The sequence below is a fragment of the Podarcis cretensis genome (assembly GCF_951804945.1).
Source record: "Podarcis cretensis genome assembly, chromosome: 8".
NCBI classification, from domain to species: Eukaryota; Metazoa; Chordata; class Lepidosauria; order Squamata; family Lacertidae; genus Podarcis; species Podarcis cretensis.
In genome coordinates, this window is record NC_137177.1 from 84464701 (window position 1) to 84481315 (window position 16615).

At 49.6% G+C, this 16615-nt stretch overlaps 1 protein-coding gene across 1 annotated transcript in view; it reads right to left on the minus strand.

Annotated features, from left to right (window-relative positions):
* Positions 1-16615, minus strand: part of WSCD2 (WSC domain containing 2) — a 91974-nt gene that overhangs the window by 33335 nt on the left and 42024 nt on the right. The window contains exons 3-4 of the mRNA XM_079987028.1: positions 6613-6727; positions 1280-1464 (exon numbers count right to left, since the gene is read on the minus strand). Coding sequence (XP_079843154.1) covers positions 1280-1464; positions 6613-6727 — 300 coding nt within the window. The remainder of the gene's footprint in view (positions 1-1279; positions 1465-6612; positions 6728-16615) is intronic.

The window sequence follows — 16615 nt, forward strand, 5'->3', positions numbered from 1 at the left end:
GAAGGTTGGCAGTTTGAATCCCCGCGATGAAGTGAGCTCCCGTTGCTCGGTCCCTGCTCCTGCCAACCTAGCAGTTCGAAAGCACGTCAAAGTGCAAGTAGATAAATAGGTACCACTCCAGTGGAAAGGTAAACAGTGTTTCCGTGTGCTGCTCTGGTTCGCCAGAAGCGGCTTAGTGATGCTGGCCACATGGCCTGGATGCTGTACGCTGGCTCCCTTGGCCAGTAAAGCTAGATGAGCGCCGCAACACCAGAGTCAGCCACGACTGGACCTAATGGTCAGGGGTCCCTTTACCTTTACCTTAAAAATACCATAGGGTATATAGCTTCAGCTGTAGTGAGGGTACAGGGTGGAAGGTCTAGTGCAGGGGTCAGCAAACTTACTGCGTCTCGGGCTGGTGTCTCCAGCGCAGATTGCGCGACGGGCCAGAGGGCGGGGGAGCACGTGCCCATACACGTGTGCACACGCTATTTCCGGCGCACTTCCGGGTCGGAGGAGCACTGGAAATAGCTTGTGCGCATGTGCATGGGCCTCCTCCCACCCAGATATGCACCGGAAATAACACTTGCGCATGCGCAAATAACGCACAAGCTATTTCCGGTGCTCCTCTGACCCGAAAGTGGGCAGCCACAAAGCGCAGCGCCAGTGAGAGCAGGTGGTGGCAGCGAGCAGCGGGGGTTGCTGCAGGCCGGATAAACAAGTCCCTCAGGCCTTATCCAGCCCGCGGGCCTTAGATTGGGGACCCATGGTCTAGTGTTCTGCAAGACACATGCCTAAAGTTAAAGGTAAAGGTACCCCTGACCATTAGGTCCAGTCGTGGCCGACTCTGGGGTTGTGGTGCTCATCTCGCTTTATTGGCCGAGGGAGCCGGCGTACAGCTTCTGGGTCATGCGGCCAGCATGACTAAGCTGCTTCTGGCGAACCAGAGCAGTGCATGGAAATGCCATTTACCTTCCCGCCGGAGTGGTACCTATTTATCTACTTGCACTTTGATGTGCTTTCGAACTGCTAGGTCTGCAGGAGCTGGGACCGAGGAACGGAGCTCACCCCATCGTAGGGATTCGAACCGCCGACCTTCTGATCGGCAAGTCCTAGGCTCTGTGGTGTAACCCACAGCGCCACCTGCGTCCCACAGCTCCACCTGCACATCCCTAATAGCCAACAGCATCAGAGTTACTTCCCTCGAGCTATTAGGACATGTTGATCTCAATGCCATCAGCCCCAGGCTCTGCTCCCTTGGGCCGCCCTAGTTCTTGATCCCAAACAAGTCAGTACTTACACCTCCTTGCAGACTCTTGGGCCAACTCCAGGCGGTAGATTGAGAGTCGGTTCACCCCACCACAAATGTTGCTCTTTTCTCCCTTACACTCCATGTTGCATTCGGAATCACTGACGTTCGCCGCTTGGATCTTGTGGCCACAATAGCATTCGGCCCCAAACTCTAGGCCTGCGAAGAGGTAACCCCTGGAAAGGAGAGGGAGAGAGAGCATTTTGTTTGGAGGTTTTGGTGGTGGTAGCGGCGGCCTGTGTTCTGATTCAGTGGCTGGACTTTGCTACCCGAAAGCTGAACGTTTGTGCAGCTGTCCTTGGTGCTGAACAGACCTTCCAAAATCTCATGCTGCGCAGCCCACCTAGAAATTGGCCTTTGCAGGTGAAGGATGTCCTCCTTTTTATAATATGCTGAGATAAAACAGCTGCTTAGTCTTAAAAGAGAACAAAGTCAGAAGGAAGGAAAGATGAGAAAAGGAGAAAGCTAAAGAAAGAGAAAGCGAGAAAAAAGGAAAAGAGAAAAAGAAGAAGAAGAAAAATAAAAGGACTTCTGGCTCTCTTTGCTGCCGCTACATATGATATTCATTCCTTAAGATCCAACCATTCTATCTGCTATAAGCCAGTATTTTTCCAATCTTCAAATACAAATATTACAAGTTCATTTTCTCTTTTCACGTGCAAAAAGTCCATAAGAAATGTCCTATCCTTAACAAATGTCACTAATGACTTTCCTCTAATTAAACACGTTAACGTTCCCATCTCAGCCACATCCAAGAGCTTTATCAGCTGTTCTTTGAACATGGCTAAGCCATCTTTGTGCAGATAGCAATCAGGCGAGGGGTGCTTCCACCGTAACTGCCTCACCACGGAAAGGCTGCCTGCACACGGAAGTTGGGAACTGCTTTCTATGCGCAGGGAGCAGGGCTGGCCCACCTGTGGGGGTTGGTGAAGCCTTCGCCCCAGGTATTAAGCTCCTGGTAGCTGGGAGGGGTAGCAGATCCAGCCTCTGAGAAGCTTGGCACTCACTGCCTCTTGGACTTCTGGGCTGTCTCCTCCTCCACCACCTGCCCTTCTCAGCCTCCTTTTTCTCCTCTCCTAGTGCACCAGGCCTTCCCTGGCCCGTCCCCAGTCTCCTTGGGCAACAGCAGGAGGAGGAGCTGGCCGTGGCAGTGCGGGACTTGTGGAAGAGGAAATTGTGCAGGGTGTTATTTTCAGTTTTGCCTCAGGTGGCAAAATGCCCTGGGCCGGCCCTGGCAGGGAGTTGTGTGTCAATGCTGCTTTCTATGGGGGAACACATTCTATGGTCCCTGGAGGCCTTTGCCTCACAAAATTCCTTTCCTTCCTTCTTTTTCTTTCCCACTTTCCCCTCTTTTCTTCCCGTTTTCAAAAACATTGTACGCTTCCGAATGCGGCGCTGTGTCTTCTTAAGTTTCGTGGGACAACCTCAAAATTTCTCTCGCACACACCGGGAAGATTCCCCTGTAATCCGAAGACCACTGAAGATTGGGATTGCTGAATTTTGATTCAGATTTGGGGGTCTGAATCTGGTTAAATCAGGTCCGTACTGATCCAAACTGAATCAGGACCCTATCTGAACCTGTGATCCTAATAGGCATAGAGCATTATATGTATAATAATGAAGATAATACGCAAGAATTGTTTGTATTTTTAGTAAACCGGATGGGGACTCTCTTGTTGAGATTAAGCAGCAAGATAGGGATTTTGGGGTGGGGTGGGTTGAACCCTGTCCTCAATATCAAGTATATTTAGGAAATTCCATCCTTAGTGACGTATTCCCCATCCCTAGTACAAATAATAATAATAATAATAATAATAATAATAATAATAATAGTAATAATAGTAATAATAATAATCTATTATTTATACTCCACCCATCTGGCTGGGTTTCCCCAGCCACTGTGGGTGGCTTCCAACAAAGTATTAAAGGACAGTAGTGTGTTAAACATTAAGAGCTTCCCTAAAGAGGGATGCCTTCAGATGTCTCCTATAAGTCTGGTAGTCGTTCTTCTCTTTGACATCTGGTGGGAGGGTGTTCCACAGGGCGGGTGCCCTCTGCCTGGTTCCCTGTAACTTGGCTTCTCACAGTGAGGGAACCGCCAGAAGGCCCTTGGAGCTGGACCTCAGTGTCTGGGCAGAACGATGGGGGTGGAGACGCTCCTTCAGGTATACAGGGCCGAGGCCATTTAGGGCTTTCAAGGTCAGCACCAACACTTTGAATTGTGCTCGGAAACATACTGGGAGCCAAAGGAAGGAAGACACCTGGCCAGTTAGAGAGCTGGGCTGTGGGCCATTGCCTGCCTCAGTTTCCGAGAGTGCTCCTCCTGCTGTTCCCTAGGCCTCAGAGCCTGCTGTGTTCGGGGAGACAGGGGACCCTCTGATGATACCAGACAGATACCAGATCTCCTATACATCCAGTGTCTTCGCTACAGTCCTGCTGGAAACTGGTCCTCTGAAGATGCTATTTGCATTGCTAGGAAAGCTCCCGTTGTCATGGACACAAATAGCAGCTGAGGGGGGGGGCTGTGTTCACTGGGAAAATAACATGGGGGGAGGGTTGAAAACCTTCTCCCCTCCCCCGCCACACGGCTGTTTCAATCTGGATTCCCCATTCGCAGGTCCTTTTTCAAAATCTTGGGCTGGGGTATTGTTTAGGGGTTCGGAGGGTGCTGTTAATTTTTGGTATCTTTATTTTGAATCCTACGATTTATGTTGAAATTGTTCAAATTGGTTGTGTACTTTTTAAATGTTTTGTTTATGACTACAGTGGTACCCCGGGTTACATACGCTTCAGGTTCCATATGCTTCAGGTTACATACACTTCAGGTTACAGACTCCACTAACCCAGAAATAGTGCTTCAGGTTAAGAACTTTGCTGCGGGATAAGAACAGAAATTGTACTCCAGTGGTGCGGCGGTGACAGGAGGCCTCATTAGCTAAAGTTGTGTTTCTGGTTGAGAACAGTTTCATGTTAAGAACGAATTAAGTACTTAACCCAAGGTACCACTGTATTTTTGTTATGTTTGTAGTTATGTATTTCTTTTACATTTTGTAAGACGCTTTTAACTTTGGAATGGTGGCACAGAAATAAAATTATGGGTGGACGTTCACAACTAAGTCATTCTCAATTTCCCTACTGAGCCCAACTCTTTGAGACCCTCAAATACCTGATGGTGAAACAGTTTAGCACAAAACAAAATGATGAGCCAAGACCACCCACCATCCCTCAGCCTGGCCTACCTCACTGGGTTGTTGTGAGGAGAAAAATAGGTGTGTGGTGGGGAGAAGAAAACCATGTACGATAGCCCTAAAATCTCTGGAGGAAGGCAAAGAAAAACAATCCATGATAATTAATTCATATTTGAAATGGAATTGTCTTGGGCCAAATGTCCATTGGGCCAATTTCCTGTTGCAGTTCTTGCTGCACAGATGTCGTCTGTGCAAAGAAGCAATTTGGGTTGCTTCTTGGCACTCGGCGCTGAATGATTTACTCAAAGCGAGCAGGAGGATGCATCACTTTTCAAGACAAAAAAAACTCCACGTGCCTTATAGATCATAGAGTGGGACACGAACACATTACTTAAAGGCTAGGCAGGTTGGGGAAGCCAGTATGATGTGTGTTCTGCAATTGAAGCGATAAGTAAAAGAGACCCAGCAGCTGCTAGTGATGTGGCGAGATCCTGGTCCAGAAAAACAAGGCATGGAAAGGCTCCAGAGATGTTTTCTTTTAACCCAGAATCCCACATCTGAGAAGTTAGCTACATCCTCACTCACATTTCTCCACACCAGGGAAGCAGGTCCTTTGCCACTCCTGGTGTCATTGGACTCCAGTTTCCCTCACCCCTCGCCATTTGCCAATCAATCTTTGGCCTTTGCTTCTGCAAAATGAGATTTTAGGGAAAGCAGACCCTAACCATGTTTCTGCCACTGGCTAAACTCTCTCTTGGTACCCCAAGCTGGTGTGAAAGGTCCACAGAGACCACGTTCCCATCATACGTTTAAAGCACTATAGACTTGGGAAAGCTCAGTTGGTAAAGCACGAGATTCTTAATCTCAGGGTTGTGGGTTCGAGCCCCACGTTGGGCAAAAGTTTCCTGCATTGCAGTGGGTTGGACTAGATAACTCTTGGGGGCCCTTCCAACTCTACAATTCTATGATTCTGTGATTCTGTGAATACCAGTCATGGCTTCCCCCAGAGAAGCCCGGGAGCTGTCATTTGCTAAAGATGCTGATATTTGTTAAGAGACCGCTGTTTCCCTCCCAGAACTACAATTTCAAGAGTTCCCTGTGGAGAGGAATTGGTTGTTAAACCATTCCGGGAATTACAGCTCTCTGAGGGGAACAGGGGTCTGCTCCCAGGGTTCTCTGGAGGATGTTGTGACTGTTTAAAGTAGCATCATAAGGTAAAGGTAAAGGTAAAGGTACCCCTGCCCGTACGGGCCAGTCTTGACAGACTCTGGGGTTGTGCGCCCATCTCACTTAAGAGGCCAGGGACCAGCGCTGTCCGGAGACACTTCTGGGTCACGTGGCCAGCGTGACATCGCTGCTCTGGCGAGCCAGAGCCGCACACGGAAACGCCGTTTACCTTCCCGCTGGTAAGCGGTCCCTATTTATCTACTTGCACCCGGAGGTGCTTTCGAACTGCTAGGTTGGCAGGCGCTGGGACCGAGCAGCGGGAGCACACCCCGCCGCAGAGATTCGAACCGCCGACCTTTCGATCGGCAAGCCCTAGGTGCTGAGGCTTTAACCCACAGCGCCACCTGCGTCCCCTAAAGTAGCATCATGGCATCATGGCATGGTGCAAATATGGCCTCTTTTGATCCTTATCTCCCAACTGAGCCTTGCCTGCGACCTTTGCTCCTTCAGTTGTTAGAAGAACCCTCTTCCCCTCCCAGAGCTACAATTCCCAGAGTTCCCTGGGGAGGGAGACGGACTCGCTAAAGCGCCCCAGGATACGTAGCTCTGCGTGAAGAACAGGGTCCTCCTGATAACTCAACAAAAACCACAGCTCCCAGAATTCTCTGGGGGAAGAAGCCATGACTTAAAATGGTTCCCTACTCTTTTTCCACAGCTACTGCAGGTTCCTCTTGCCAGAGTTTCTAGGCTCCCCATCTTGTCGAGAGAAGGCCATTCCACTGCAAATGAGGCCTTGCCTCCCCCCACCCCAGTGTGGGGAAAAAATCGATCTTTTGAAATTATCGGGAGGCGGTGTGGGAGGAAGAAAAACAACCACGGGGAAAGAGTCGAGCCTCCGGAGCTGACAGGAGAGAAATACATTTGATGCCTTGGAATTAATGAAGTCCCAGCTCTCTCGCGCCACCCTACCGTTCGGCGCAGTTGTCTTGGCAACGGAACAATGTCATTTTTTTGTAGTCAAAGAAGGACACTCCGCGCAGGGCTCTCCGGTGGGTGTTGTCGACGTAACAGCCGATGTATTTTGCTGTGAAAGGGAGACAGGTGTTAAAAGGAGCTGTTCTTAATTTTAATTTAATTTCCCACTACTGGTGTCACCGGTCCTTGTTGAGGGACACCACAAACAACCAAAATCATTCTTTATGCTTCACATTTTTTTATTCAAGGAAACCAGGGCAGTGTCCCTCCTCATGAACGTCAGAAGTACATGCTGGATCAGGCCAATCCTGTTCTCACAGCGGCCAGCAAGGTGCCCCAAAGCAAAACCAGCAAGAGCATTGGCTCCCAGTACGTTTCCGAGCACAATTCAAAGTGTTGGTGTTGACCTTTAAAGCCCTAAACGGCCTCGGTCCAGTATATCTGAAGGAGCGTCTCCACCCCCATTGTTCAGCCCCCATCCAGCGCCGAGGGCCTTCTAGCGGTTCCCTCATTGCAAGAAGTGAGGTTACAGACAGAGGGCCTTCTTGGTAGTGGCGCCCACCCTGTGGAACACCTTCCCTTCAGATGTGAAGGAAATAAGCAGCTATCTTCTCTTTAAAAGACATCTGAAGGCAGCCCTGTTCAGGGAAGTTTTTAAAATTTAACACTGTATTGTTTTTAACCCATGATTGGGAGCCGCCCAGAGTGGCTGGGGAAACTCAGCCAGATGGGCGGGGTGTAAATAATAAATTATTATTATTATTATTATTATTATTATTATTATTATTAGAGTCATCTCCTCTCCCAGGGTTTCCAGTAACTGGGATTCAGTAGCCCTGCTGCCTCCAGCTGTGGAAGCAGAGCAGAGGCTTGGTAATGGACTGGACAAGAGCCGTTTGACGCGTGTCATACAGGCACTAAGTCCCTTTTCGCAGCCATTTTTTGCCGCCACCTCAATCTTCCACTTTTGCTAAGCCCCCTCAGAGCATTCAAAGACAGAGTTTAACGTTCAGCCAGGATGACCTGAGTTGCTGCATCCGTTCCGCTTAGCGACACACGACACACTGGGTGCCTGAGAGCAGAGGCAGCGCTGCCTCCTCTGTAGGAATTCTCTTGTTTGCTACTGAGAAAGTCACGGGGTGGCTGCTCTTAAAGGGATTGTGAAGAGAGCGTGGTCCTTAGCACAGCCGCCCAGCGCCTGGGGAGAGATCAGGCATTTAGCAAGGCTGCCGTGTCCCAGATTTCTGTATTTCCTTTTTCAAAAATGAGCCTTGAACAACTTTCAGGGAAGAAATTATCCATTGTTGTGTACAACTTGCCCAAAAGCAGACATCTGTCACGATACGATGCCTTACTGCCTTTTGGCAGGGAGGAAGTGGCTCGGGATTCTTTTGAACTAACAGCACAACGAAATCACAACGAAACAGCATCTCTGATCTATAGGCTTAAAGCATGGAATCGGATTCGTATAATTGTAGAGTTGGAAGCGACACCAAACATAATCTACAGTTGTACCTCGGAAGCTGAAAGCCTTGCGAGCCAAACATTTTGGCTCCCGAACAACGCAAACCCAGAAGTGAGTGTTCCAGTTTGCAAACGTTCTTTGGAACCCAAATGTCCGACGCATGTTCCATGGCTTCTGATTGGCTGCAGGAGCTTCCTGCAGCCAATCGGAAGCCGCAAACTGGGTTTCCAAATGTTTTGGAAGTCGAACGGACTTCTGGAACGGATTCTGTTTGACTTCCGAAGTACCACTGTATTCCAACCCCCTGCAAGGCAGGAATCTCAACTGAAGCATCCATGACAGAAGGCCGTCCAACCTCTGCTTAAAAACCTCCAGTGAAGGATAGTCCACCACCTTCCAGGTGAGTCTGAAAAGCCTTAAGGTCCATAAATAGCAACAGCCTAGAGGTTCCAGGCCCTAAGGAAGTTAGATTAGCCTCAACCAGAGCCAGGGCCTTTTCAACACTGGCTCCGGCCTGGTGGAACGCTCTGTCTCATGAGACCAGGGCCCTGCGGAATCTGATTTCTTTCCGCAGGGCCTGTAAGACAGAGTTGTTCTGCCTGGCCTTTGGCTTGGAATCAATTTGATTCCCTCCCCCCTCTTTCTTTTTCCTTTCTCCTCCTGTGATGAGGCTGCATTTTAATGTTTTAATGTTGTATTTTAATCTTGTTTTTTAAGTTGCATTTCAATCAACTTGTTTTTATTATTGGTTGTTAGCTGCCCTGAGCCCAGCCTTGGCTGGCGAGGGCGGAGTATAAATAAAAATTTTTATTATTATAATTATCATCATCATCATCATCATCATTGTTATGTACTGAAGTTCTCACCCTGGGCCAGCAGGGGGATACTGTAGATAGTTATGCAAATAAGGGATCGAAAGTGACGTTCAGTGATTGGATAGTTTTAGAAAATTGTTACAGTTACGTTGTACTGGAGCTCTATATAAGCAGGCTGACTGAGCCGTTCAGTTCAGTTCTGTTCTGGCCTCTGAATAAACAAGAGCTGTTTGAAGAATCACTGTGTCGTCTGATATGTTCACCCACAACTTAACAATCATCATCATCGTCTCTGGCCAGAAACACAACACACATTTTCTGTGCTATCTGTAAAGTAGCCTAAAGTGAAAAGGCAGGACCAGGGTGGAAACTGGTGGGTTTCAAGTTTCCTATCGAGACAACCAGGCAGAAGTCAGCTTTGCCACTTGAGTCAGTATGATCCTGGCTGGTTGGCACAGAAGACAGCCTGCCTACACTTCCTGGGGGTGGCTCCAGCGCAGTTGGTGGCAACGAGGAGGCTTGCAGCTATGGCTGGAATTTCTTGTCCCTGAAACAGCAGCTCAAACAAAGCTTCATTTCCCCATCTTCAGTTCCTCCAACCCTCCCAGCCACCCCCTTGGATGCAATAAAGAATGCAGCGGGGGCCTGCTGGGCAGAAACTTCGGCAGTGCGCATCGCTCAGGCTGTTTGTTCAGCGAAGCGTAGCTACTGCCATTTCTTACGCCTATTAAGGGGGGGCGGAAGGAGGGGAGGACATTCCTCTCCAAGTGCCAGGTGGGCAGTCAGCTGTTCTGTAATCTGTTAAAGCCATGCCTATTAATATGGCCTGACAAGGAACCTGAAGTCTTACTGATTAGGACAGAAATTGCCAGAGGCAGGAAGCTGTGAAAATATCACCTGCTGAGCCAGCCTCAGAATCACAGAAATATAGAACTGGAAGGGACCCGCAAAGCAGAGGAGGGTTTAGGGGAGCACGGTCGGTTCGCCCACACCTGGCGCCGAGCCGAGAGGGCACTGCAACAATGACTTAGAACAGGCTTCCTCAAACTCGGCTGTAATGGTTCTAGGGGGTTGCTCGTGCGTAAGTTGGCGCCACACCTGGCTGGGTTACCTGGGTGAACCCTTTCTGTCCGGACAGCCACCCATCCGTGGCTGTCTCAATTGCTGGCAGAATCCGTGGGCGTTTCTTGAACTTCTTCCAGCAAAGAAGTTCTTTGACGCCCAGTCTCCTCCTACTCTCCCTGCGCGGAAGTCTTCTGCGCAGGGAGGGTGTGGGCAGCGGAGGACCCGTGCTCTCCCCACTAGTCTCCTGTGAGGAGTCCTGGAGCCTTCTCTCCAATTCCCCCATCTGCCCCTCTCCTCCACTGGTGTTACGCTGATTTCCTTCCCCAGCGGATGGGCTGCCTCTCTCCCTACTGGGACCCTCTCCGGCATCCCTCTGGAGCCTTCCCTCTGCCTCTGGCTCCGATGGCAGTTCCCTGACATCGGCCCTCCAGATGTTTTGAGACTACAGTTCCCATCATCCCTGACCACTGGCCCTGCTAGCTAGGGATCATGGGAGTTGTAGGCGAAAACATCTGGAGGGCTATGTTCTCCGGCTCTGTTCACACAGCAGATTATTCCATTTTCATGACTTTTCTCTGACTGTCAAGCTCTACTTTATATTTGAGCTTTCACATGATGTAAAAGCCACTTGTGGAATATAGCGCAGTGTCATGCTCGTTTCTGTGTCATTTCCTTCCGGGGGGTAGGGTGGGGAATCTGTTTGCAAATAATATGGAAACGAGTGCTAAACTTGTGCTATATTCAAGAAGAAGCATTTACGTTGTGCGAAAGTTCAGATATAATGTGGGAAATTAACACATTGTGCAAATGGAATTCACTGCCATGTAAATGTAATCCTGATTTCCTCATTAAGCAACTACTCTATTCCGAACTTAAAAATGGAAAGCATAATGCTGGTGGTCAACAAAAGAGTTACAAAGACTGTCTCAAGGCAAATCTAAAAAAAAATGTGGTATAAACACTGACAACTGGGGAACACTGGCCTGCGAGCGCTCCAGTTGGAGAACAGCCTTTACCAAAGGTGTCATGAGCTTTGAAGACACTTGAACTCAGGACACAAAGGAGAAACATGCTAAGAGGAAGGCATGCTTGGCCAACCCTCACCGTGATCAACTCCCGCCCGGAAACCTATGTCCCCACTGTGGAAGGATGTGTGGATCCAAAATTGGCCTCCACAATCACTTACGCACTCACTGTTATAACCGTGTTTATGGAAGACAATCTTACTCCGCTACGAGGAATCGCGAAAGAAGAAGAAAGGAGAAGATGTCCATTCACATGAAACGAAATTCACTTCAGGAAAACTAATGGAATACAATTAGTGCTTAGTGTCCATTTCCATGTTATTGGGATCCAGGAAAGGAAACGATGTTTGCAGCCCCCTTAGCCTGGAAAACCACGGGAATAAAGCAGTGGCTCCATGATCACTGTAGATGGTGACAGCAGTCACGAAATTAAAAGACGCCTGCTTCCTGGGAGAAAGGCGATGACAAACCTAGGCAGCATCTTAAAAAGCAGAGACATCACCTTGCCAACAAAGATCCGTATAGTTAAAGCTATGGTTTTCCCAGTAGTGATGTATGGAAGTGAGAGCTGGACCATAAAGAAGGCTGATCGCCGAAGAATTGATGCTTTTGAATTATGATGCTGGAGGAGACTCTTGAGAGTCCCATGGACTGCAAGAAGAACAAACCTATCCATTCTGAAGGAAATCAGCCCTGAGTTCTCACTGGAAGGACAGATCCTGAAGCTGTACTTTGGCCACCTCATGAGAAGAGAAGACTCCCTGGAAAAGACCCTGATGTTGGGAAAGATGGAGGGCACAAGGAGAAAGGGGACGACAGAGGACGAGATGGTTGGACAGTGTTCTCGAAGCTACCAGCATGAGTTTGACCAAGCTGCGGGAGGCAGTGGAAGACGGGAGTGGCTGGCGTGCTCTGGTCCATGGGGTCATGAAGAGTCGGACATGACTAAACGACTAAACAACAACAACACGATGATGCCCAAGGATGCAAGGATCTGGGCCCACCTTCCATTGCCCCTGATGACGGGGCGTTGCTATCCAGCACAGCCCCTTCTGACTCCATCTCTCCATCGTGACGGAGTGTCACAGAAACAATGGCCATCGCAAAGTGGCGTGCGAGCTCTCAGTCTCTCCCACTCTCCCAGCCTCTTTCTCCCCGAAAACCTCCACTCCCTGTCTGGGGAATCATCAATCATGGTGACAGCCCTGTTAAGCCACAGGCTAGGCATGGCTGCTGAGAGTGCTCTCCGGCATACAGACGATGCTTTGATTTACAAGCCATCAGGCTCTGTGAGGAAAACATGCTGGGTGTTCATTCTGCATCCATGCTCCCAAAAGGAAAAAGAAAGAAATCTCTAGCCACTCCGTGTTTTTTTAAAAAAACGGGCAAGTCCCTACTGCAAAATCTCTCCTTAAAGGACACCTCACACGGGAAGGCTTTGGCCTAGCCTCTGAGCTGAACCAGAGCCCTAGGATGCACAAAATGGCTACAAGGGGGAGATTCCATCCCCTTCCATTCCTTCTGCCTTTCTCTTATTCTCTCCTCCTCTCGAATTTTGACCTAAAGCAGGAGAGCTTCTGAAATTAATGCTGGAATGGGAGCATTCACAGTTTGCTACCACTTTCAGTTCAATTCCCTCGTCGCTCTGTGTTACTGACACACATATGTCCATGAAGAAAAACACTGAGGTGATAATATGGAAGTACGGAGAGCCAAAATGCTACTAGCCGCAATGGCTGTGCTCTGCCTCTGCAGTCGGAGGCTGTAATGCTTCTGAACACCAGCATTCCCGCCAACATTTCTGCATTAAAAATAGGGGTGTCCTAAATAATAATGGGGCGCGGGTGGTGCTGTGGTCTAAACCACAAAGCCTAGGGCTTGCCAATCAGAAGGTCAGCGGTTCGAATCCCCATGATGGGGTGAGCTCCCATTGCTCGGTCCCAGCTCCTGCCAACCTAGCAGTTCGAAAGCATGTCAAAGTGCAAGTAGATAGATAGGTACCACTCCAGCAGGAACGTAAACAGCATTCCATGTGCTGCTCTGGTTCACCAGAAGCGGCTTAGTCATGCTGGCCACATGACCCGGAAGCTGTCTGCGAACAAACTGCTGCTCCCTCGGCCAGTAAAGCGAGATGAGCACCGCAACCCCAGAGCCTGTCACGACTGAACCTAATGGTCAGGGATCTCTTTACCTTTACCTTTAAATAATAATAATAATAATAATAATAATAATAATAATAATAATACCCAACCCATCTGATGGGGTTGCCCCAGTCACTCTGGGAAGCTTCCAATATATATATATATATATATATATATATATATATATATATATATATACAACATTAAATATTTTTAAAAAACTTCCCTATACAGAGCTGCCTTCAGATGTCTTCTAAAGGTTGCATAGTTACTTATCTATTGGCTCGGGTGTCACAAAATTCCATACCCTCCAACATTTCTCTGATATAAATAGGGACGTCCTAAGGAAAAGTGGGAGATTTGGGGATCAGATCAGAAACCGGGACGGCTTCTGTAAATCTGGGACTGTCCCTGGAAAATAGGGACACTTGGAGGATCTGTACCAGTTGTTGGAAACCATCAGTAGCATAGCATCGGGGGCAGGGGGGGCCCGTGGCCCCGACCACAGATTTATGAGGCAGTACAACGAGACTTCCTCACTGAGGCTGGAGCCACATGCAGGCAATCCCTGCCCAAGCTGGTCCTTTGTTGCTGCAGTGACTCCTTTTCCTCGTGGCCAGCAAAGGGACACCTCTGCATGTCTCATCCCTAGGCTAGCCGAGGACGCCATCGCCACCCACTGAGGATGGAGGGAGTGGAAGGTGGGAAAGCCCTGCTATAGCCACATGCATCGTCCAGAGCGCCTAGCTGCAAGGACAGGAGGGTGATGCAACACACTGGCGCTCCTGGTTTCATGTTTCTCCGCTCCCAGGTTGGGGCTAGTTTGCAAGCAGAGACTCCGCTGGCCAGTCTACCGGAGGCTGCCCCGGGTGCCTGCAACCCACGCTACGCCCCTGGAAACCAGGGAGAGTTGCTCTTGTGCTCAGGTCCTGCTCACTAGTTTCCCTTTGGAGCATCTTCTTGGCCACTGTGAGAAGAGGATGGTGGGCCAGAGAGGCGCCCATTGGCAGGGTCTTTGGAGACTCTTGCAGAGGAGCACGGCTGGAGCTGCCTTTCGACACAGCCCTACTCCAAGCAAACACAGGCGTCTAGAAAGGGCAAGCTGTTGCATTGAATGGGGGAACGATTTGCATCTCCTCGCCCACCTTTTTACGAGAGTCAACGGAGGGGCGTGTGTCAGCGACAGACACTGCTCACCCACGTCGAGTGATGCCGTTATTTCCCAAGGCCAATCGCTGTCACCATCATTAGGAATTAGGAGCCGTCCTAGCGGAGGTTAATTGTTGCAGACACCTTGCATATGGCTGGGAACGCAATGGCCGACTGTGCCGCCACTGACAGTGGAGTCCTCACTCACCATCTGGTAGAGATTCTCTGATTGTCATTTCAAATTAAACTAATGAGCCCGGCCAAATATGTTCCACCAAACGGGTCCAGCCCCCTCTCCTTTGTTCACAGAGCGTGGCAACCAAGCCAAAAGCTCGTGAGGAGGAGGAGGGAAATGGCGCCACTGTTTTGGTTTGGAGGGGAGCTGTCGTTGGACAGGGGTGCCCTGGTGACTTCGAACGAGGGAAGCAAATCTAGAGGCAACTGGAGAATTCCTGAGAAGATGACACCAGGGTGTAACAAGCTTTTTTGCAAGATCTTACGCAGGGAAAGTGAGAGCTGGACAATAAGGAAGGCTGGTCGCCGAAGAATGGATGCTTTTGAATTATGGTGCAGGAGGAGACTCTTGAAAGTCCCATGGACTGCAAGAAGATCAAACCTATCCCTTCTGAAGGAAATCAGCCCTGAGTGCTCACTGGAAGGACAGATCCTGAAGCTGAGGCTCCAATACTTTGGCCACCTCATGAGAAGAGAAGACTCCCTGGAAAAGACCCTGATGTTGGGAAAGATGGAGGGCACAAGGAGAAGGGGACGACAGAGGATGAGATGGTTGGACAGTGTTCTCGAAGCTACCAGCATGAGTTTGACCAAACTGCGGGAGGCAGTGGAAGACAGGAGTGCCTGTTGTGCTCTGGTCCATGGGGTCACGAAGAGTCGGACATGACTAAACGACTAAACAACAACATGCAGGGAAAGGAAAGAGGGTGGACTCTTCGACAAATCAGAACTGCAACAAAATGCTGCAGCATGAGCGCCCCATCTCCCAGCAGCCACCCACACCTTCTTCCGAGGGGGATGGGCCGAGGGTGGGATGTTTCATATCCACACCCAACCCTGCTATGCTCCACCATCACCCTTGGAAGTGTGCCACCCTCAGGCAACCACCTCACTGTGCCTCACAGGTGGGCTGGCTCTGAGACTCCATCCCACACCCTTTCCCAGATTGCCAGCATTCTGTGCCCACTGAGCCTGCTAACCTTTCAGCGGGCTGTTCTGGATAAACCCAACCAACCAACCAACCATCCCGTCGCCGCTCCTGATTCTTTCCGAAAGAACGTTTAACCTTCTGCAGACCTTACCCTTCTCCTGAGTGTGCCGACCCCACAAACTTATACGTACACTTATAGTTCAGTCAGTACAGCATGGGACTCTTAATCTCAGGGCTGTGGGTTCAAGCTGGGTGTGCCTACCTGAACAAAATATTGTGGGGGCTCATATAACACCCCCCCGCACGATCGATCACATGACACAGTGCGCACACACACCATTTGAATGGGAATGCACATCAACTTTGTGGCGCCCCCCCTAATATTTTACTATGGGGGCCAAAGCCCCCATGGCTCCTAAGAGTTGGCTCTTACGGGTTCAAGTCTCACGCATTGCAGGGGGTTGGACTAGATGATCGCTGTGGTCCCTTCCAACTCTATGACTCTGTGGCCTTGTTCGCAGGTGGTGCTGTTTTTGTGATGGGCGTTTGGAGAACACCTTCATTGCTGGTACCTAAAGATGGCCAAGTGAAGCTTTGATGTTCGTCTAAACTGGGCGGAATGGGTCTGTCTCTCTGACTGGCCCTCTGAACTTTCCATAGGACACGGCCCTCTCTGGCCTTTCCCTAGGGCCTCCTTGAGTTGCTTTATCCCTGAGGTGTGAGGATGCCTCATGCCTGGCAAGTTTCGCATCCGATGCTCCATCAACTATTGCCTCTGGCCACATGAAGAATCGTTCCCTCAGGCTGAAAAGGCTTCCCTGCCCTGGATCTTAGCTTTGCACTAATCCAGATATCTGGCATATTATTCAGAAAGGCATGATATGAACATAAGAATATCAGGATATAAGGCGAGCCGGCTGAATAATAATATACAGTCATACCTCAGATTGAAGTCACTTCAGGTTGAGCGTTTTCAGGTTACACTCCGTGGCGACCCGGAAGTAACAGAGTGTGATACTTCCGGGTTTCGCCACTCGCACATGTGCAGAAGTGGCAAATCGCAACCCACGCATGCGCAGACATGGGTCGCGTTCTGCTCTGGATGCAAACTGGGCTCCAGAATGGATCCCGTTCACATCCAGAGGTACCACCGTATAATAATAATAATTTAT